The sequence below is a fragment of the Erinaceus europaeus genome, chromosome 2, assembly GCF_950295315.1.
Source record: "Erinaceus europaeus chromosome 2, mEriEur2.1, whole genome shotgun sequence".
NCBI lineage: Eukaryota > Metazoa > Chordata > Mammalia > Eulipotyphla > Erinaceidae > Erinaceus > Erinaceus europaeus.
Window position 1 is genome coordinate 92,418,893 of NC_080163.1, and position 22,382 is coordinate 92,441,274.

At 36.3% G+C, this 22,382-nt stretch overlaps 2 protein-coding genes across 8 annotated transcripts in view; both read left to right on the top strand.

Moving 5' to 3' along the window:
• The window catches only part of PALLD (palladin, cytoskeletal associated protein), an 811,300-nt gene that overhangs the window by 192,979 nt on the left and 595,939 nt on the right, over nucleotides 1–22,382 (top strand). The gene's annotated exons all lie outside the window — the stretch shown is intronic.
• Nucleotides 2,575–22,382, top strand: part of CLCN3 (chloride voltage-gated channel 3) — a 62,200-nt gene continuing 42,392 nt past the window's right edge. For 3 of the 4 annotated variants that reach the window (XM_060184174.1, XM_060184181.1, XM_060184192.1), the window contains exons 1-2: nucleotides 2,575–2,806; nucleotides 22,177–22,334. In XM_060184174.1, the coding sequence (XP_060040157.1) occupies nucleotides 2,728–2,806; nucleotides 22,177–22,334 (237 nt within the window). In that variant the 5' untranslated portion in view covers nucleotides 2,575–2,727. The remainder of the gene's footprint in view (nucleotides 2,807–22,176; nucleotides 22,335–22,382) is intronic. The other variant, XM_060184187.1, reaches the window with a different exon arrangement.

Consider the following 22,382-nt stretch of genomic DNA (forward strand, 5'->3'; position numbering starts at 1 on the left):
AAAGATTAGTGATTTAATAATGATTGACAAGATTATAGGATAACATGGGTACAATTCCATACATACAATTCCATACACATAGGATAACATGGGTACAATTCCCACCACCTTGCTCTGTATCATAAATGATTTTTTTTTTCCTGTGCTGGGGGCTCCTACATTCATGATCCCATCACTCCCAAGTTGACTTTCTCACTGTTTTAAGGCCTGATAGAGACACCATAGCTCAACTCTATATATGGTACTCCCAAGTGGTGGTAGCATGTGAACCTGGCCCTTAAACATAGATAGTAAGGTGTACACACTGGTAGGTGAGATATTTCTCAGCCCCCTTGCACAGCACTATTTATCTTTAAAATAATATTTTACTTTGTGCTGTGGAACTTCTACATATGCAACGTTGTCAGTATATTTGAGAGGGAAGGTATACTTCCTCCTCTAGGATTAGTTATTTTATTTTTCTTTTATGAGTGAGTTGAAAATCAAGAACGACATGTTGAGTGCCTACAAATACTAGGAAAATGTCTAGGTACATTTTCAGTTTGAATAAAGGTGTGGAAAATGTTAATCATGGGTCGTCAAAATAGCTGACTTGATAGTGTGCTGCTTTGCTATGTGAGTGGACAGGGTTCTGGTGAGCCCAGCCTCCTGAGCACTGAAGTAAGCTTTGTTGCTGTGGTTTATCACCACCCCCCACCTCCCCCCAAATCCCAGTCTCTTTTTCTGTTTTTCTGTCTCTGTCTAAAATAAGTCAAGTGAAGCTCCAGAGGTGACAAAAAAAGTAGTAAAAAGAAAAAAATAACATATCACAAACACTAAATTATAAATGCAATATAGCATATTAAAAAATCTTATAATGGTATAATTTACATGTTAAAGGATCAGACTATATATTTTGTCAATTCATTAGTCTTTAATCAAATATTTGTTTACATATATTTTATCTGTTTTATTTTAATGAGAAAGAGAGATACAGAGAGAAGGAAACAGCAAGAGAGCAGAGCACCATTTAGCTCTGGCTTTTGATGGCTCAAGGGGATTAAACCTGGGACTTTGAATGAAGCCTCGGGCATGAAAGTCTTTTTACATAACCATTATGGTATTTCTCCACACCCTAGATATCCTTGTTTAAGAATAACTTCTAAAAGAAAAATAAAGCAATGGGAAAAAAAAAATCACTTATGGTGCTATTACAAATGTTGATTGATAGCTGGATTCATTTAAAATATTCCTATCTTGGCAGTAATCCTAGTCAGTATTCCTTTCTTAGAACCTCATTTTCCCAAATCCTAGGTGAGATTTCTCTTTTAGAGGTTAATACTTTATAAAATATAGAAACATAAAAAAATATAGAAACTTTATTTAAGCTATACAACGAATAAGAACAAAAGACCTGTATGTAATAGATAATATGTATTAGACAAATTTAGTATTTCTCACTTTTCTGTCCTATGCTCTGAATCCTTTCCTCATCTCCAATTTTAATATAAATGCCTTGAATTAAAATAGAATGTGTAGGTTGAATTAGTTAATGCATAGAAAAACAAAATTTATAGATCTCTGAGTTTTATGGAATGATAAGGAAAAGCAGCTTTTTATTTAGTGGTACTGTAACAACATAACAATTCAGGAAAAACTCCTAGTCTAGAAGAGTCACAGTTTGCTGCAAAATTTGAACTTTGATCTGGTCATTTCTTTCAAAAATAGTTTGTAAAAAGAACTACTCTATTCTGAATTTCCTAAATTTCTAGCAAAGGCAATTATACTTAAGACTATATTTTCCTAAAATACAACCCTCTTTTAAAACAGTCTTTGTGATGTAGGAATAGTCCCTACCTAGTAAATATGTCTTTGTCTAACTTTGCATACATTATTAAATACCTATGTTACTTAATATTTTGTTGTTTTCTTCTCAAAAGTCATCTTACCAACTAGTTCCTTAAAGGAAGGAAACTAGAGGCTGCTGAAAGTTACTAGTGACATAAAATATTGTTCAACTCCTGAATTGCTGAATGTTTAAATCCATAATAGAAATCTGTAGTGCATTTTAATCATTATGAATGAAGTTTTAAAGCCAACCCTTCTTAAATCCTTTGGCAGGTTCTAATTCTTTATGACTCATGTGACATTACTGTATAAAACTAGCACATAATATAAAACTATACAACCTTACAAGTGTTTTTCTATATTTCTACATTAGAAATGAAAAAGGGTATTGTCTACATCCAGAATTTCCTTTTAGAACTCTGCATTAAATACTTTGTACCCTCTTTATCTTCAAATAGAAAAGGAAATAATGTTTCTATTGTCTTACTCTAGTTGCTAGCCCGATGGTCTCAATTAAGTTATATTTTCAGTGCTCTGAAATTCTCAGACCAGTTTTGTCTGTTTTACTTGGAGCTTTAAAATTCTCAAACCAGTTTTGTCTGTTACACTTGGCGCTTAGTCATCATCACACGTAGCAGGACCTGATTAAGAAGGCAGTTGGCCTCTAAGCCTGGCTAGATTGTAGCCACTAGCAACCAGGCTGCAATAATTTCCCTTTGATGACATCATCGGCTGTGGAAGAACCCAGTTGCTTCAGTGAGTTGAGCTACCATACAGTTCTAACCTTCAAATATGGCATCTTCCTTGCCTGCTGTAGCAGAAGTGGAAGAAATGCCACTGTCTTTTTAAGCTAGGAAGCTTTCCTTTTTCTTCTTCTTCTTCTATTTTAAAATTCTAATCATGGACGCTTCTTCTGATCCCTATTTGCCTTACGATGGGGGAGGAGACAATATTCCCCTGAGGGAATTACATAAAAGAGGTAATACCATTCCCTTGCTATGAATCCTCTGTTGGTATGTTTTGCATGCGGCTGGGTGCTTCTTTAGTTTGTACAGGTTATGGTTGTTCTTTAAATACTGCAGTACGCTGTTCGGTTGCCTAGTGTTGTTAGGGGCAAGTGCAGCATTCTATAAATGGTTCTGTAGTCATCCTGATTGTTTTCTCTGTGTAGATTAGTACTGCTTCAGATCACATCGGACTCTGCGACTCCATCTTCTGTGTGAAAAATCCTCTCTCGTTAACTGTGAAAATGAATTAATTTGTTTTTACAGCCGACTACAGTCCTGTTTCTTGGCACCAAAAAAGTAATGCTTTTCTTCCTTTGGAAAACTTGCAAGTGCTTCCTTGAATTTACACAGAGAAATTAAGTCTGCCTGTATACCATTGTATTTGAGCTGCCTGCTGCCTTTTACCACATAGCTATTATATCATAAAGTATTAATAGATTTATAGTAAGAGTTCTACTTACCCACATTTTAGAACATTGTAAGATGGTACAAAGATGATAAATTTGTATATTGATATTTTTAATTTGCATGCTTGCAGATTAACAACATTTCCTTCCATAGGTGTTTTATGGAAAGCGATGTAATAAAAACATATAGTATGCTTTTTTTGCACATCAACAAAATAATGGTAAGTAATTTGTTAAAAAAAAAAAAACAAAATAGTACCGATCATTCATGTAAATCTTTTGGTAAGCACTGCCCTGTCTCCTTAAAATATGACTACATGTTAATTAAACTGCCCTTTTAGTTTTTCTGAAGCTGGTTATTCTAAAAATAGACTGGTTGGCAGTTCTAAAAAAAACTGAACCTCAATAAAAATATTATTTAGATTGCTTCACTTATGAGCGAATTTAGTTTGAATTACAGCATCATTTTAAACTCATTTTCTCATTTAATCTGAACTTTTATTTATGGAGTAAATAAGGAAGTCATGTTTTTTTTCTGAGCATAACTGCCCTTTTGTATTTAAAATATTATAGCTTGTGTTTTTAATCCTAAGTACTTAGGATTAAAAAATATTAAAGTGTTGAAGTGTGTCTGCTAAACACTTTGAGGTGTGAACAGTTGTGACATAAATACTATAGTGCTGTTAGAAAAGCTTGCATTTTAGATTTTGAGAAAAACTATATGAAGATCACGTTATATGTTGGGATTTATTTTGATAATTTTTATACACATATATGTATAAATGTATATGATTAAAAGACCTAAAAACATAAAGAAGAAAGTAAAATTGCCTCATAGTCTTTTGACTCAGAGTTACTTGGTTTTTTAATTTTTTAATTTTTAGTATGAAAGTAGCTCTTCTTTTACTCATGTTTCCATCTTTTCTTGTAAGAATTCCTGTAGACAGGAATTAGTGTGAATAAATGTTCATTTCAGTTGTCTTATTGCTAGTTAAATTGTCAGACAAGTTTTTTTTTTCTGACCTACTACAACATCTGATCATTGCTAATAAATAAACCAGATATTGGGAGATTTAAATTTCTGATGTTAAGTTTGACAGTCTTGACAAGACTTATTTAAGTAATCTGTCTCTGTTTAGGATATACAAATTATAAGAAATAAGCCCAAATGTACATTAGAATATGTTTACTGCTATTATTACGAAACCTATACTTTTAATTTTTATTGTATTTTCATAAATGGACATTTAAGAATCTTACTTATGGGTCTAAATCAATTTCACTCTCTGCAGAATAGGTTCCCTATTCTTTGATCAGGCTTGATGTAAGCTAATGTTATTAGAATGTAGCATGGTGTCACTGTAGTACGGATCAGTCACTAGACTAACTTGTATAGTTTTTTTAAATTTCTTTTTTTGTTTTATTGTTATTATAGTTACTATTATTGCTGTTATTGATGTCGTTGTTGATGGATAGGACCTGTAGACCTGCTTCACCGCCTGTGTAGCGACTCCCCTGTAGGTGGGGAGAGGGGGGGGGGGCTGGAACCGGGATCCTCTTGCCAGGCACTTAACCTGCTGCGTTATGGCCTGACCCCCCCCTTTTTTTTTTTTTTTTTTAACCAGACCACTGTTCAGTTCTGGTTTATGGTAGTGCAGGGGGGATTGAACCTGGGACTTTTTAGCCTGAGGCATGAGAATCTTTTTGCATAACCATTATACTATCTACCCCCACCCTATACTGTAGTTTATCCTCTGGGTAAATGGTTGTTTTCCATAAGTTTCAAGCCATTGTAGCCCTGAGTTAGCACAAAAGGGCTAAATTCAGTCAAGAAAACTGAGTCAGCTTTCCCGTGAAAACAGATTGCAATGATTATAAATGTTTTTTAGGCTGATAAAGGGTGAAAAGGCAGACAATCACAGGATAAAATTATAAAAGATGTCAAGGTAAGTATGAATCTGTTTTCTAAGTCACTGAGTGCTAGAGTTAGGAATTAACTTTGTGGGATTAATTTTATTTCTTTATTTGTTTTCATGAGGGGAGATGGACGAACACGCCCATGTCTCAGTTATAGCACATGGCTGTGCAGGAGATTGAACCTAGGACCTCTGTTCTGAGCTCTCTCTCTCTCCAGTATAAATAAATAAATAAATAAATAAATAAATAAATAAATAAATAAATAGGTTTTCTCCAGGACCTCACGTCTCTAGGCTGATTTTTTTTTTTTCTCCTGCAGGTAGAAGGAACAAGATATAGGCAGAGAGAGTTAGGGAAAGAAACCACGGGAGTCAGGCAGTAGCGCAGCAGGTTAAGCACACGTGGCAGCACAAAGCACAAGGACTGGAGTAAGGATCCCGTTTCTAGCCCCCAGCTCCCCACTTGCAGGGGGGTCCCTTCACAAGCGGTGAAGCAGGTCTGCAGGTGTCTCTCTTTCCCTCCCCGCTCTCTGTCTTCCCGTCCTCTCTCGATTCCTCGCTGTCCTATCCAACAACAACAACATCAGTAATAACTGCAACAATAAAATAACAAGGGAAAGAAACCAAATCACTGAAACCTCCTTCAATGCAGTGTGGACCAGCTTTAAACTTGGGTCACTCACATGGCAAAGCAACTATAAAATTTAATATTTCCTTTCAGTATGAGGTGGTAAATGATGAAGCTTCTTGTTTAAGTGAATACTACAGATATTATAAACATAACTAGATATCATAAGTCTATTACTGATTATGATTAGATATTAAGATGACATGTTAAGAATACTCCCTTTTTGAGTAATTTTCCTTTATAGAAACTATCAAGTTATTTCATAAAATGTCTTCTCCATTTTTACCAAAGAAAAGCTTGGTTTATTTGGACTATTTAGTACTTTTGACTTTTTAAAAATTTGTTCATGAAGTATAAGTAATTTTGGAGATTAAGTTCTTTTTTTCTACTAGGTTATTATTGAATTTGATATTTTGGATCTTGACCCTTCTTTACTCTGAGGGACTTGTATAATTTGAATATTAATGGTTTCTTTAAAATCTTTATAACTTGTTTATAAATATTACTACATGTGGTGGATAATATAGTCGCAGTAAGTAACTACTTACTATTGGTGTTGAAATTACAGTTTGTCAGATACTATCATAAGTACTCTGTGTATCTATTTATATGTAGGAATTTTATTTACTGATTTTTTTTTTTCTGCAGGGCCTTATGCTTTGTGTGATTGCATTACTCCTAGTGAACTCTTTTTTTTTTTTTTTTTTTTGCTTTTATTTTTTCCTTTTAATATAAGTTAGGAAGAGACAGTGAAGGAGAGGCAAAGAGAATTGCCACAGAGCTATTACACCATTGGTGAAACTTCCTGGATGGGTAGCACTCCTTTGTAGTGCAGGGGTTCAAAACTATGTCCTCACACATGGTAAAGTGTGTGCTCTACCAGACGAGCTCTCTCTCCCAGTCCCTGCAGAAAATGAGTTTAATCTTCATCACAGACTTATTAAGTGCTTATTGTCATAATCACCATTTTCCAGTTAACAAAACTGAAATAAAGGGAGTCAGGTGGTAGCGCAGCGGGTTAAGCGCACGTGGCACAAAGCGCCAGGACCTGCATAAGTATCCCTATTTGACCCCCCCCCCCAGCTCCCCACCTGCAGGGAGGTCACTTCACAGGTGGTGAAGCAGGTCTGCAGGTGTCTCTCTTTCCCCCTCTCGGTCTTCCCTTCCTCTCTCCATTTTTTCTGTCCTATCCAACAACGACATCAATAATAACAACAATAATAATAGCTACTACAACAACAAAAAAAACAAATGTTTAAGAAAAGTTTAGATTTGATCTTAATTTTTTGGTTCATGCTCTAATCATGGGAATGTACTGTGTGTGTGTGTGTGTGTGTGTGTACTTGGCATTTTGAGTCTGATAAGAATACAAGGAAACTTCCCATATTTAAAGAAGCAGAACCACAAGAAGTTAATATAGTTTGCATGTTCTGTGGAACTTTAAAAGAAGGAAAAGATCAGTCTCTTTTTGACAGGTGTTGACTAAGTAGGCCAAGTCTTCAACTTTACAAGGAAATCTGATAAGGCATTCATGATGGCGAGAAGAGTAAATGCCATGATGGAAATAATTTCCTAGTATGCTGTTCTCTGATTATTGTTTTTTGGTATCATTGATTCAGTGAAGGGGTTGTATAGAGAAGTAGATGACAGAAGAGTACTATGTCCCAGAGGAATTTGAATGCTGGATTAATAACTGTCTTAAAATTTTTTTTTATTAATAATTTAATAGCGCTTCTCAAGATCAGAGGTTTAGTTCCATACCATACCCACCACCAAAGCTCTGTGCCTCCACCTCCCAATGATAACCACAAAATCTTGGAGATACTTTGCATTCTTCACCTTCCTCTTCTTCTCTCCTCCCTCTTCCTTCCTCCTTGTCTTCCTCCCTCCTTCTCTTCCTCCTCCTCCTCTTCTCTTCCATGTATGACCAAAACCACTTTAGTTGTATTTCACCCCCTTAACTTCACATAACCACTTCACATAAACATAACCACTTCCACTTCCATGAACAACATATCATTTTTTTAAATTCCAGAGTAGCATCCCATGGAATATATCCCATAACTCCTTTGTCCAGTCATCTAATAGCTATCTTAAATCACAAAATATGTGGCCTTCCTATTGGGATCTTATTAAGTTTTTATTGGAAATAATTTTTTAAAATATTACTTCTTTTTCTTATTTCTTTATTGGGGAATTAATGTTTTACATTCAACAGTAAATACAATAGTTTGTACATGCATAACATTCCCCAGTTTCCCATATAACAATACAACCCCCACTAGGTCCTCTGTCATCCTTCTTGGACCTGTATTCTACCCACCCACCCACCCCCACCCCAGAGTCTTTTACTTTGGTGAGATACGCCAATTCCAGTTCAGGTTCTACTTGTTTTTTTTTTTTTTTTTTTTTCCTTTTCTGATCTTGTTTTTCAACTTCTGCCTGAGAGTGAGATGATCCCATATTCATCCTTCTGTTTCTGACTTATTTCACTTACCATGAATTTTTCAAGGTCCATCCAAGATCGGCTGAAAACGGTGAAGTCACCATTTTTTACAGCTGAGTAATATTCCATTGTGTATATATACCACAACTTGCTCAGCCACTCATCTGTTGTTGGACACCTGGGTTGCTTCCAGGTTTTGGCTATTACAAATTGTGCTGCCAAGAACATTTGTGTACACAGATCTTTTTGGATGGGTGTGCTGGGTTCCTTAGGATATATCCCCAGGAGAGGGATTGCAGGATCATAGGGTAGGTCCATTTCTAGCCTTCTGAGAGTTCTCCAGACTGTTCTCCACAGAGGCTGGACCAATTGACATTCCCACCAGCAGTGTAGGAGGGCTCCTTTGACCCCACACCCTCTCCAGCATTTGCTGCTGTTACCTTTTCTGATGTATGACATTCTCATAGGAGTGAAGTGATATCCCATTGTTGTCTTTATTTGCATTTCTCTGACAATCAGAGACTTGGAGCATTTTTTCATGTGTTTCTCAGCCTTTTGAATCTCTTCTGTGGTGAATATTCTGTCTATGTCCTCCCCCCATTTTTTGATGGGGTTATTTGTTGTCTTGTTGAGTTTGGCAAGCTCTTTATATATGTTGGTTATTAAACTCTTGTCTGATGTATGGCATGTAAAGATCATCTCCCATTCTGTGAGGGGTCTCTTGGTTTGGGTAGTGGTTTCTTTTGCTGTGAAGAAGCTTTTTAATTTGATGTGGTCCCATAGGCTTATACTTGCCTTAGTTTTCTTTGTAATTGAATTTGTTTCATTGAAGATGTCTTTAAAATGTATTCGGAAAAGAGTTCTGCCAATATTTTCCTCTAAGTATCTGATAGTTTGTGGTCTAACATCCAAGTCCTTGAAGCACTTGGAATTTACTTTTGTATTTGGTGAAATACAGTGGTTCAGTTTCATTCTTCTGCATGTTTCAACCCATTGTTTCCAATACCATTTGTTGAAGAGACTCTGCTTTTCCCACTTAATAGTCTCGGCCCCTTTGTCAAAGATTAGATGTCCATAGGTGTGAGGGAAATAATTTCTTTATATTCATTAGATTAGATAATATAAGTAAAGATTTTTTTTTGCATAATTGATAATTTGTTCGTTTTTACTCCTTTCTAGAATAACAGTATTTAGCATACTTTGTACATTACTTGGAAATTCAGGAGTTAGATTGCATTTCTTATCTACTTGTAATCTTTAGCCAAATAGACTTTTAAATCTCTCTAAAAATAAATTAATAACTGTTTAAAAAGCAATGATTTTTGATATCAGAAATATTGTACTCTAAAACAACATAAAATGAAAATTGTCTTTAAATTTATTTTGTCAATAGTATTTGAGTTTAAAATCTTCAATAAAATCTGCTTCATATTACTTTCCCTAGCTCTGTTCTACAAAAACTATAAATTCTCAAAAAATTTTAATTATCTTTATTTATTGGATAGAGACTTCCTCAAGGAAGGGGGGGAGACAGTTAAATCCTCAAGGAAGGGGGAGATAGGGGAAATCCTCAAGGAAGGGGGAGATAGAGGGAAATCCTCAAGGAAGGGAGAGATAGAGAGAGTCCAGGACAGTAAAGCACTGGGTTAAGCGCACATAGTAAAGTGCAATGACCTATACAATGATCCCAATTTGAGCCCCAGCTCCCTACCTGTGGGGCAGGGGGTGTTACATTACAAATGGTGAAGCAGGTCTGCAGGTGTCTATATTTCTCTCCCCCTCTCTAACTCCCCGCATCTCTCAAATTCTCTCTGTGCTATCCTATAAAAAAAAAAAAAGGAAAAAATGGCCTCCAGGAGCATTGTGCTTTGTGCCACCTACGCTTAACCCACTGAGCTATCGCCCGACCCCCTGGGACCTCTGTTTTATCTTCATAAATTCATAGGAGATTTTGTATTTTAAAATTTTTCTTTTTTTAATTCTTTCTTTCCTTTTTTTTTTTTTTTTTTTTAGTCCACTGTTAAAATTCAGTCTGATTACCAATTTGAAGTCTTAAGTGCTTAGATTGAAGGAACATATACTCAGCCTATGGTCTGTGCATTAAAATGTTTGAGACATTCACTCTCCTATTAACTTGTACTCTCATGAATAACTTTAATTAATATGAGAGGGGAAAATTGAATGTCTCAAACTTTAAAAAAAATTTTTTCTAATAAGCATGCTTCACTTGTAATTTTTATAGTCTTTTAAAAATATAACTAGATCAAAAATGGATTTGGTTTTATTCATGCCAGTTTATTTTACTTAACCTGTCTTTTTTATTAGTGATTTAATATTGATTTACAAAATTTAGATAACAGGGGTACAATTTCACTCCTTTCCCACCACCAGAGTTCTGTGTACCCATCTTTTCCATTGGAAACTGAATTAGTTCCCCAAGGTCACCAATAAGGGTTAACTATTATATCTGTAACTGTATTTTTATATGTTTGCCCATTTTTTCTATGTAACCTGTTTCAGACAGCAAAATTGTATTCATTTACTAAAAAATGAACATAACACTCGTTTCCAATTGCACATTCGTCCTGTTTATCATTTTTGGGGTGAAAATAGAATAGAGAAGAAAACTATGGAACATTGCTGCTGACTGGTTATGGTTCCTTTTACCAGTTTTTTTTTGGGGGGCAGGGGAGGGATTGGTTTTAATTTCTATGCCAGATCAGTGTGAATGTGGGTAGTAGAGCAGGTATAGAGAGCATTTATCTAGCAGGTATTAATTGACCACCTGTAACTACTGGGCTTTTAAATCTTTCACTTAGAAGTTTGCTGACATTCTGGAAATTCCACTATCAAATTACAACATTAACTTTCCCTCCCTAACTGGGGTGGCACTTTCTTATCAGTAAGGTCACAGATGTAGAGGGAAAAATATCCTGGGGACTAGACTACCTCCTTTTTTTTTTTTTTTTTTTTTTTTAATATACAACAACACTGGTAATCAAGAAATACTTAGAACTTTGGAATTTTTGAAATTCAGAAATTCTACCTACTCTCTTCCATAACTAAGACATACAGTGTGTGTGTGTGTGTGTGTGTGTGTGTGTGTGTGTGTGTGTGTGTGTGTGTTGTTAGGACAGTAAGCTACTTTGAGCTTGTGTAGTAAAGGACGTTCTCACATCCTTCCAGATGGACCCCAGAGCTAGTAAGCATGAGCTTTACTGAATAAATAGATATCAGCTTTTTTATTTAAAACTGTTATTTGAGTATTCCTCTCTGAGAAAAGACTTAGGATGCTAGTAACTGTGATACTTACTCATCAGTTTTGTTGAAGCAGTTTAAAGTATATTAACTAAGCACATGTTTTACAAGCTCTCCTCTCCTCATCCCTCTCCCCTCCCTCCCCCTCTCCCCCCCACACATACGAACTTTTTTTTTTTTTTTTTTTTTTTTTAAATAGAGACAGAAGTTGATATCTAGGTGTGAGACTTGGAAACAAGCTCTGGTAAAAGTTAAACTTTCAAAAGTTTTGCAGGAAAGGATGATTAGCTCTAGGTGATGCACATGTGTTCATTGCACTTGCTTATAATGTAAAAAGAGTTCACATATTGGTTTATGGTGTATCGCAACTAAATGTAATCTGAAGTGCATTAAAATGATGGACTTTAGAATATAAGTTTAATGATATAATTTTTAAAAGGTATAAGTAGGGAGCCTGGCGGTAGCGCAGCGGGTTAAGCGCAGGTGGCCACGCGAAGCGCAAGGACCGGCTGAAGGATCCCGCTTGGAGCCCTCAGCTCCCCACCTTCAGGGGAGTCCCTTCACAAGCGGTTAAGCAGGTCTGCAGGTGTCTGTCTTTCTCTTCTCCTTGTTGTCTTCCCCTCCTCTCTCAATTTCTCTCTGTCCTGTCCAACAACAACGACATCAATCATAACTACAACAATAAAACAACAAGGGCAACAAAAGGGAATAAATAATAAAAAATATTTAAAAAACAAACAGAAAAAGGTATAAGTAATGCTAGTATGATCTTATCCATTTTCTGCTTATAGAAAACGTTAAAGGGTTAACTGATTGCCGGTTAAAGTGCTAACTAATTGCATTATAATCTCCTTTACTCAATTCTTCTTTCCAAATAAATCTTATATATGTACATAGAATTTACTTTGTATCTGTTCTTATTTTAATCTGTTACTTAATGCATTAACTGTAAGCCCTCTAAGGCCCAGAAAACCATCACTTAAAACTTAAAAGAAGAATTATTACTTAAGTAATTTGCTTTTCCTGAAGGTTTCAAAAGCCTAAATTCGAAACCAGATACTTTACTACTGAATCTTTTTTCCTTGTTGCTTTTTGTATTTTGTTTCCTGTGCCGATGGGTATCTCACTGAATTTGTAGGGAGAACATGTATGGAGAAGAACAGAAAATAATACAGGATTAGAGATCGTGGCTAATATTTTTTAAAGGTATTCTGCTATGTCTCTATTACTGATCAGTGATAACTGAGAATTGTATATGCTTTGAGAAATAAAAGGTCTGGGGTAAATCATGCCATTTTGTGTTAACACACTTCAAACTATAAGAAGAGCTTTAATGAGGACAAAAAGGGTCTAATCAGGAAAGTGTGGCCACACAGTCTTTGCTATTTCATTAACCTCTTTGTCTGTAGAACTTCTTAAGATATCTGCTTTATGAAAGCTGGCCTAAATTTCCTACTTAATCTGCACGTTAGGGAAGAGATTCATATGAGTAACTTTAATAATTTGTTTTTATGAGGTTACTTTTTCATTATGCATGTTAAAGTTGGATAACTCATACTGTTGCTTATACATTTTTATTAACATATAACTTAGTCTCATTTTAACACATGTAAGTTAAATTATATAAATTCATATTATAGTGAGCTATGGACAAAAAAAATACATTGGGAATATTTAAAAATTAGGAGTATCGGGGTGGGGGAGATAGCATAATGATTATGCAAACAGACTCTCATGCCTGAGACTCCAAGTCCCAGGTTCAATCTCCCACACCACCGTAAGCCAAAGCTGAGCAGTGCTCTGGTGTTTCTCTCTGTGTCTCTCTCTGTCTGCATCTCTCTCAAAAATAAAAATAAAATAATAATAAAAAAATTAGGAGTATTAAGAAAAACTTAAAAATTGCTTTTCCTGGGGGCTATCTAAGTTTTTCTGTGTTCCTACAAGGCATGTTTTCTACCTAATGTAGAATAGGATAAATTGCCATTTCTTTCTTTTCTTTGTTATTACCCAAATTTCAGTGTTTGATAGAAGAACTATGAAGAAAATATGTAAAATATTATAGGTATACTGAAAGTTTAAGTCCTTTTTAGCCAGATGATTTTTGAATTTTATTTAGCAAGACTTTTTCAATAAGGACATGGTAATTGATCTCACTTTAATGTATTTTTAAATGGTCTATATTTGTAAAAACTCATACAATGAGTTAAGAATCATGCTAAAGGCAGAAAGGTTAAGACCAAAATAAAAATGTCTGTCTTGGGCCTGGTGGTGGTACATCCAGTTGACTGCACATGTACCATACACAAAGGACCAGAGTTCAAGGCTCCTACTCCTACCTGTGGGGTGTGTGTTGGAGAGGTGATGCTTCATGAGTGGTGAAACAGTGCTATAGTTGTCTCTGCCCTTTCTCCTCCTTTCTGTCGGTCTCAATCTCCCCCTCTCAATTTCTCCTTGTCCTGTCAAATAAAAGAAAAAGGAGGAGGAGGAGGAGGGAGGAGGGAAAAGGAAGGAGGAAGAAGGAAGGAGGAGAAGAAAAGAAGGAAGGGGAGGAGGAGAAGGGGGAGGATGGAGGATGGAGGAGGAGAGGAGGAAGAAGGAGCAGGAGGAGGAGGAAGAGGAGAAAAGAAGGAGAAGGAAGAAGAGAGCCACCAGAAGCAGTAGATTTACCGTGGCACTAACCCCACAACAATGCTGGTGGCAATAAAAATTAAATAAAAATAGATAATAAAGTCTTTTATTTTCACCAGAGCCAAAGAAATATTTTAGTTAGCTCTGTCTCCTCAAAGATTTCATTTTACTTTCATCTAAAAATCCTTTTTTGTTACTATCCGAGTTGGAGAAGGAAACTTCTTTTAGAAATAATTTTGAGGGAGTGGTCCTGGAGGTGCTCAGTGATCAGGCTTTGGACTCTGAAGCATGAGGTCCTGAGTTTGATCTCCGGCAGCACATGCGCCACAGTGATGTCTGGTTCTTTCTCTCTCCTATCTTTCTCATTGATAAAATAATAATAATTTTGAGGGAAAACTGAACTTTAGTTATGTGTGGCTTAACCCCTAAACCAGAAAAACCAACCAGACCATTGAGCAGTTTTTCATATACTATCATTTCTAAAACCACTACAGGAGGGCCTGGGTGGTGGTACACCTGGTTGAGTGCACACATTACCAAATCTGATTCAAGCCCCCCACTCCCTACTTGCAGGAGGCATTCTTCATGAACAGTGAAGCAGGAATGCAAGTATGTCTCTTTCTCTTGTTCTTTATCTAACCCCATCTCTCAGTTTTTCTCTATCCCATCAAATAGAAAAGGGGAGGGGGGAGAAAGAAAATTGGTTGCTAGGAACAGTGATTCATAGTGCTGGCACCAAGCCCTAGCAATAATGATACTGGCAATAAAACATAAAACAGAACAAAACCACCATTACAGTTAGGCAAATATAAATAGGCATGAGGGTATAGACTGACCTTCTAGCAGTCTACCGAGGGCACAAACTGCTCTCCTTAGTGTTCACCCTAACATTTGCATTGACAGCCCCTGAAATTTAAGAGATATAACATAAAAGCCCTTAAACACAAATCTTGGTTTTAAACATAGGTTTAAAGACCTTGAATTGTTTCTGGCCTTCAGATATCTCTAATTACTGCATAGTTGTGCAAATTAGATGTTCGAGTAGTTTTTACAGAATAATTATGTGAAAGCCACTAAAGGCAAGACACACACTAGATATAAATGTTTATTGTGGTCTATACCTTTTGCTTTCTCACAAAAATGAGAATAGTAACCTCAACTTTTCTACTTCTCACTTTCTAGTCTGCTGGGAGGATTTATATGCTGCTTTTGCTTATATTCATGGTACATACAGCTTGGGGGATTTTTATATGGGGCTGGCAATATAGTTTGTGTATAAGTTCAGTGGTATAGAGATTTTGTTTTTGATGTTAATGCACAGAAGAGTAATTATTAAGATTGGTAGTACATGTTTCTTTTTTCTGATAAGGGCAATATTGGGGAAAAGGAGTGTTTTCCCAATATGGCTTACAGTAAAAGAAAAATGTTTTTATTTTTTTAATATTTATTTATTTTTCCTTTCTGTTGCCCTTGTTTAACACTGTTGTGGTTATTGATGTCGCTGTTGTTGGATAGGACAGAGAAATGGAGAGAGGAGGGGAAGAGAAAGATAGACACCTGCAGACCTGCTTCACTGCCTGTGAAGACTCCCCTGCAGATGGGGAGCCCGGGGCTCAAACCGGGATCTTTCTGCCGGTCCTTGCGCTTTGTGCCATGGGCGCTTAACCAACTGCGCCACCGCCCGACTCCCAGAAAACTGTCTTCTATGGACCAGGATCTAATAATCCAGGAATATTCCTTATGTTTATTTGGTATGTGTCTTTAGTCTCTTTTAATCTAGAAGAGTTACTTAGTCATCTTTTCTTTGTCGTTCATGAGTTTGACAGCTTTGGTATACTTTTGTGATTTTTATTATTAGTGATTTAACAACGTTTAAGATATACAACAGTATAAGATTTCAAGAATGTAGTTTTATACCCATATGTGTGTGTGTGTAAGTCATACACACTACTAAAGACCTGTGTCCACTCCCAAGCCCCCAGTCCAACATGGTTCCCAGAAAGACTGACAATTTGGCACTTTATGTAGTGTGGGCTGTTAGAAAACTCAAGACACATTTTTCCATAGGAAAACAGAAAAGTGCATCATGACTTTTCCAACAATGCAGAATATATATTTTTTTGAAAATTCACTTACTTTACTGAATTCCACATATGAGCAAAATCATCTGCTAGTTGTGTTTCACCTTTTTACTTATTTCACTTACATATTCACACCTAGTTTCATCCATTTGTTATGAATGATGTAGCATCATTTTTAAAAATTTCAAAATAGTATTCTTTTAAATATTTATCCTATGTAACTCATCTGTCAGTAAACATGTAGGTTCCTTCCATATTTTTAGTATTGTCAGTATTGCAGCTGTGAAGATAGAGTACATATTTATTCTTTTGAATTAGCGTTTTCTTGCCATTTGAATGTATGTCTAGGAGTGTGTTGTGTCTCTCTGGCGGGTGATCTCCAGGGGAAAGGTAACGGACTGGTTCTTTCTCGCTCATGACAGGGGTGACATGAAGTAAAAGACACCAGGGAGCTCCTCAGCATGTTAACTCAGAACTCGTTTATTAGCAAGATAGGCATGAGTTAAATAGAAAAACAGTGAAAGGAATTATTACTGAAATATGTCAGAAATTACAGGTTTCTTAAAGGTCAGCATGCCCCTAAGGTTGGGGGCTGGTATGACAGGAATTGATGAGATACAAGACAGATATTCTCCATGACGCAAGCAACTTAATTATCCAAAGGTATTTGAGAGAAGCATAGGGGTGAGACAGAGAGAAGATGGATATCAAAAAGCCATGTAGTTTGGAATTTCTCTTGTCTGGGGTCTGAGGTCTGTGATGAAGTGTGTGATAAGGTGTATTCTTCTGTGATCAGAAGGTGACTTTGAATAAGTGAATCTGCGGCCATGTGGCCTGCAGTTAATGGAGGGAAGTATTGGGGTTTCTGTGGGCCTGAGAGTTAAGAAGGAAAGAACCAAGTCTTGAGTTTCCCCCCTTATGCTCACCTTGGTTGAGAGAGACTTACCAAGAGGTTATCTTCTCAGACCTCCATCCAAAGATAGGGGTGGTTCTCCCTAAGCTCTGTCAGGCTTACACATAGTCCCAACATCGCCTCCTTATTTCTTTAATTAATAAACAGTGTTTATGGATCAATGTCAGTTAGAGCATTTATTTCCTGTAAAGGAATACGAGTGTAAGGGTCAACAGAGACCCTCTGCACTGTAACATGTGTAATGTCATGTATGTGTTTCTTGAGGAATTGCAATAGGACTGCAATAGCTAGCAAAGGGCCTAGGAGAGGCAGAAGCCAAGCAGTTAAAGGAGAAGAAAACCAGGAGTTAGTATTGAAAGGGGAAAAGGAATTCTTAATATCATGGCTGAGTTTGTGCAAGGTATCAACATTCTGTTCTACAAATCTAGTTTCATTTATGAAAGAAACAACATTTTTCTAGACAAAGATCACACTGTTTAGCATAAATCAAGTCTAAACCATGGCGGTTCTGGAGTACCACCTTAGCAAGGGAGTTCTTTTGTCTCTGGAGAGGCTCCAAGCTGTCAGAGGTGAAGTCAAATGGACTGTTGAAGTTGATTTTCAATGCATCCAGCAGCATAGAGAGATCGTCCCAAAGTCCACCAGCACGTCTAAGGGAAGCAGTCAGTCGATGTGATGTCCAGGGGAAGAAACAGCACGTCTGGTCCTTTGGTGGTCATCAGCGCCAACTGATGAAATTCTTCTTCATAGAGGGTCAGCTGTGGAACAAGTGAAACTAGGAGGCAAGGACCAGGTAGAGAAGAATTGACATGAAAATATAGGGTGGTGTTGCACCAAAACACACATTAGAAGTCAAGGTGAGGTTTCTTGAACATCCATTGAGGAACATTGGGAGAAAATAAGAGGTCAATAAACATGTAAGAATGAAGTCAGAGCCAATGGATTCTGTATAAAGAGGAATTGAAGTCAGAGGTGGTAGGTCAGCAGGGAGAGAAGACTTGGATAGGCTGGTGAGGTTAGCTGGAGTATATACTGGCATGGTGTCCTTTATGGTAAGGACTTACCAACAGGGACTCTGTGGATTTTGCAAGAGCAATAATGCCATCCACCATAATAAAAGGAAAACAAATATGGATATCCAGTGTTGAAAAAAGAAAAAAAATATGTCTCTATGATTGGAAGAGTGAATGGCTTTGTCAATGAGATATAATAAATGGACAATTTGAATTTTTGTAAATATTAAAAAGGTTTAGTATAGTTACTTCATTGACACTTTAGCCAACTGAATACTGGGAGGTGCATTCCCCTTCTTTTTTTTTTTTTTTATTAATTAATCTTTTAATGTTCTAAAGGAAACAAAAATACATGGAATGGATATATCTATTGAAGCAAAACAGGATAGCATATGGCTCATAAGGTTTTTGAGCTTTTTCCTGTTTGAGCTGTAGCCCACATAAATTTAGAAAAAGTACCAATTGAGAAAAAAAAAGTTTTTGTTTGACAAACATGGGTAGGTGAGTTACATCAATCTGCCAGAGAGCACTGGCTTTTATCAGTGGGGATTAATCTTAAAAGTCTGAATAGCAGCATCTTAATTAAACAATGCAGGAGCCAGTAAAGTGCTCTCACTATGGCAGGTCAAGCGTTAAAATTTTAAGGCGCATATAAAGAATGAGAGAAAAATTTTAGGATATGAGTGACTTTAGGAGTCATCACACACCCATAAATAAAAAAAATAAAAATGTTTAGTTTTAAATCTTATCATATGAGCAGTCGGTTCTTCATGTGCAGATTGTACCTATAACTATTTACTTAAGAGAGAAAATAACGTGTACCAAGCTAGAAGTTTAATGGTTAGAATTGGCTTGAGTCCCTTCATATGATTTTAGAAGGCTCTTTATTAAAATATACCAGTATGTTATAGAAAGTCAATACCTAATGTGTTGACATGATAAAATGTTTAATTTTTTTTTAATCACTTAAACAATTTTAAACTTAGTTTGTTAGGATCTTTGCTTATCACAAAGCTTATCACACCCTTAGGGCAGCTATGAACAAGGGTGGGTACACAACTTAATTGATCTTTCACTTAAAAAACTAAGATAAACCTCATAGCTTAAATGTTCAAAAATAAATTTTTACTGTTACATTTCTTTTAGATGACAATTTTACACTAAATAATTTTGTTGAATCACATCTGCAGAATAAAAATTTTTTATCAGGCCAGGAATATCATGTTTAACCCTTTTTTCCTGGCAAGGCCACTGCTCTACCCAGACTGGGTTATTAGAAAGCCAGTCTAAGCGTGGATTTGTTACAAACAGTGGCAGTTGGTATTGGGGTGCTGGTAAGATTTAGAATTCTCACAAGAGCGAGAGAGACTGCAGAGGCGTTTTACCACACCTAGAGATTTCAGAAGATCTATAACTAATGAATTGATGCTGATATTAGTTATCAGAAGGACAAAACTGTCTTATATTTTAGTCTGGTAAAGGTGTGCCAACTCTATGAGTCGGGATCTTTAAAATCACATTCAGCTTAATGAAATCTTATTTAAAACTTAAAACAAACTAGTTATTTTAGAGGGTTAACACACATTAGTGAAAACAAGGTTAGCACACAGACTTAAAAGAGACATTCTTGGTGAAAAGAAAATTTTTCCCTTTGAAAAGCGGTTTTTGGATTTCTAGCTCACAGCAGCTCTTTCCTGCCCCACCCCCAGGAGGGGAGGGTGTGGCTAGGAGAATGATTTCTTTTCTGATCTTGTTTTTCAACTTCTGCCTAAGAGTGAGATCATCCCATATTCATCCTTCTGTTTCTGACTTATTTCACTCAACATGATTTTTTCAAGGTCCATCCAAGATCGGCTGAAAACCGGTGAAGTCACCATTTTTTACAGCTGAGTAGTATTCCATTGTGTATATAGACTACAACTTGCTCAGCCACTCATCTGTTGTTGGACACCTGGGTTGCTTCCAGGTTTTGGCTATTACAAATTGTGCTGCCAAGAACATTTGTGTACACAGATCTTTTTGGATGGGTGTGTTGAGTTCCTTAGGATATATCTCCAGGAGAGGGATTGCAGGATCATAGGGTAGGTCCATTTCTAGCCTTCTGAGAGTTCTCCAGACTGTTCTCCACAGAGGTTGGACCAATTGACATTCCCACCAGCAGTGCAGGAGGGTTCCTTTGACCCCACACCCTCTCCAGCATTTGCTGCTGTTACCTTTTCTGATGTATGACCTTCTCACAGGAATGAAGTGATATCTCATTGTTGTCTTTATTTGCATTTCTCTGAGAATCAGAGACTTGGAGCATTTTTTCACGTGTTTCTCAGCCTTTTGGATCTCTTCTGTGATGAATATTCTGTCTATGTCCTCCCCCCATTTTTGGATGGGGTTATTTGTTGTCTTGTTGAGTCTGGCAAGCTCTTTATATATGTTGGTTATTAAACTCTTATCTGATGTATGACATGTAAAGATCTTCTCCCATTATGTGAGCGGTCTCTTAGTTTGGGTAGTGGTTTCTTTTGCTGTGAAGAAGCTTTTTAATTTGATGTAGTCCTATAGGTTTATACTTGCCTTAGTCTTCTTTGTAATTGGATTCGTTTCATTACATTTGTATAGTGAAAATGTGTCAGTGATTTAATTCTAATGTAAGGGAATCAGCTCAAATGAGAAATGTCTTAGAGAAGGATGTGTGAGATTGAAAATATATATACATATATATACTCAATTTTCAATTTTATTTTTACTTTACTTTTTTTTTTTTTTTTTTTACTGAGTGGGTTAATGGCAGTCATTTATATATGAGTATAATTTCATTGTATACCAGGTTCCCTTATCTAAGTTCCCTTCCATCCCTCTTTCTCCCTTCTTCCCCTAAGTCCTTTGCTTTGATGTAATACACCATATCCAGTCCAAATTTCATTTTGTGTTCTCCCTCCTTGTCCCTTTTTATTATGTATGGCATATAAGTGAGATCATTGGGTATTTGTTCTTTTCTTTTTTGCTTTTCTCATTTAACAGTACTTTCTAGTCCATCCAAGGTGACTCAAAAGAGAGGACTTCTTCATTTATAACAGCTGAGCTACATTTCATCGTGTGTGTGTGTGTGTGTGTGTGTGTGTGTGTGTGTGTGTGTAATACAATTTCTTTAGCCACTCATGTTTCGTTGGCTATCTGAATTGCTTCTAGGTGTTGGCTATTACAAATTGTGCTGCTATGAACATAGGTGTATTTAGATCTCTTCTGATAGGTGCTTTTGTTTCTTTGAGTAAATCCCCCAGAGGAGAGAAATTGCTGGGTCATTGGGTAGGTCTATTTCTAGTGTTATGAGAAATCTCCAGACTGGAAAACACTTTCGTACATGGCAGAAATATACAATAATAGTTAGTGCCAAAAGTAATCTTTTCTAGTAGATGGAAGATAGTTGTGTTCTTGACAGATGTAAAACATGATTTTCAATCTAGTAGTGTTTTCCAAGTTACTGTCTAATTTTTCAGATTCCATGCCCTAATTGATAGTAAATAGTAAATCAGATTTCCCCAGAAATTAGATGACTGTTTCACAAACTTATTTTTTTTAATTTTGGGATAGTTTTGGACGAACATGGTATATATTTTTTTCCTACAGTATTTTAATGCTTTTTTCTTTTATTGTGATTAATTCATGTGATAGTATTTCCTTATGAACTAACTACTAGTGAAACTTGTAAGATGGTTACAACACTTCACTATTGTTTTACAAAAAATTATTCTGGGAGTCAGGCAGTAGCACAGCTGGTTAAGTGCATGTGGTGCAAAGCGCAAGGACCGATGTAAGGATCCCGGTTCAAGCCCCCGGTTCCCCACCTGCTGAGGAGTCGTTTTATAGGCGGTGAGACAGGTCTGTAGGTGTCTTTCTCTCCCCCTCTGTCTTCCCCTCCTCTCTCTATTTCTCTCTGTCTTATCTAACAACGATGACATCAATAACAACAACAATAATAACTACAACAACAATGAAAAACAAGGGCAACAAAAGGGAAAATAAATATTAAAAAATGATTATTCTGTTTTGCTTTATAGGAACTCATTATACAATGACAAATGGAGGCAGCATTAACAGTTCTACACATTTATTGGATCTTTTGGATGAACCGATTCCTGGTGTTGGTACCTATGATGATTTCCATACTATTGACTGGGTGCGTGAGAAATGTAAAGATAGAGAAAGACATAGAAGGGTAAGTGTTTTCTTTTTTTTTTTTTTTAATAGAATGCACAATTAGATT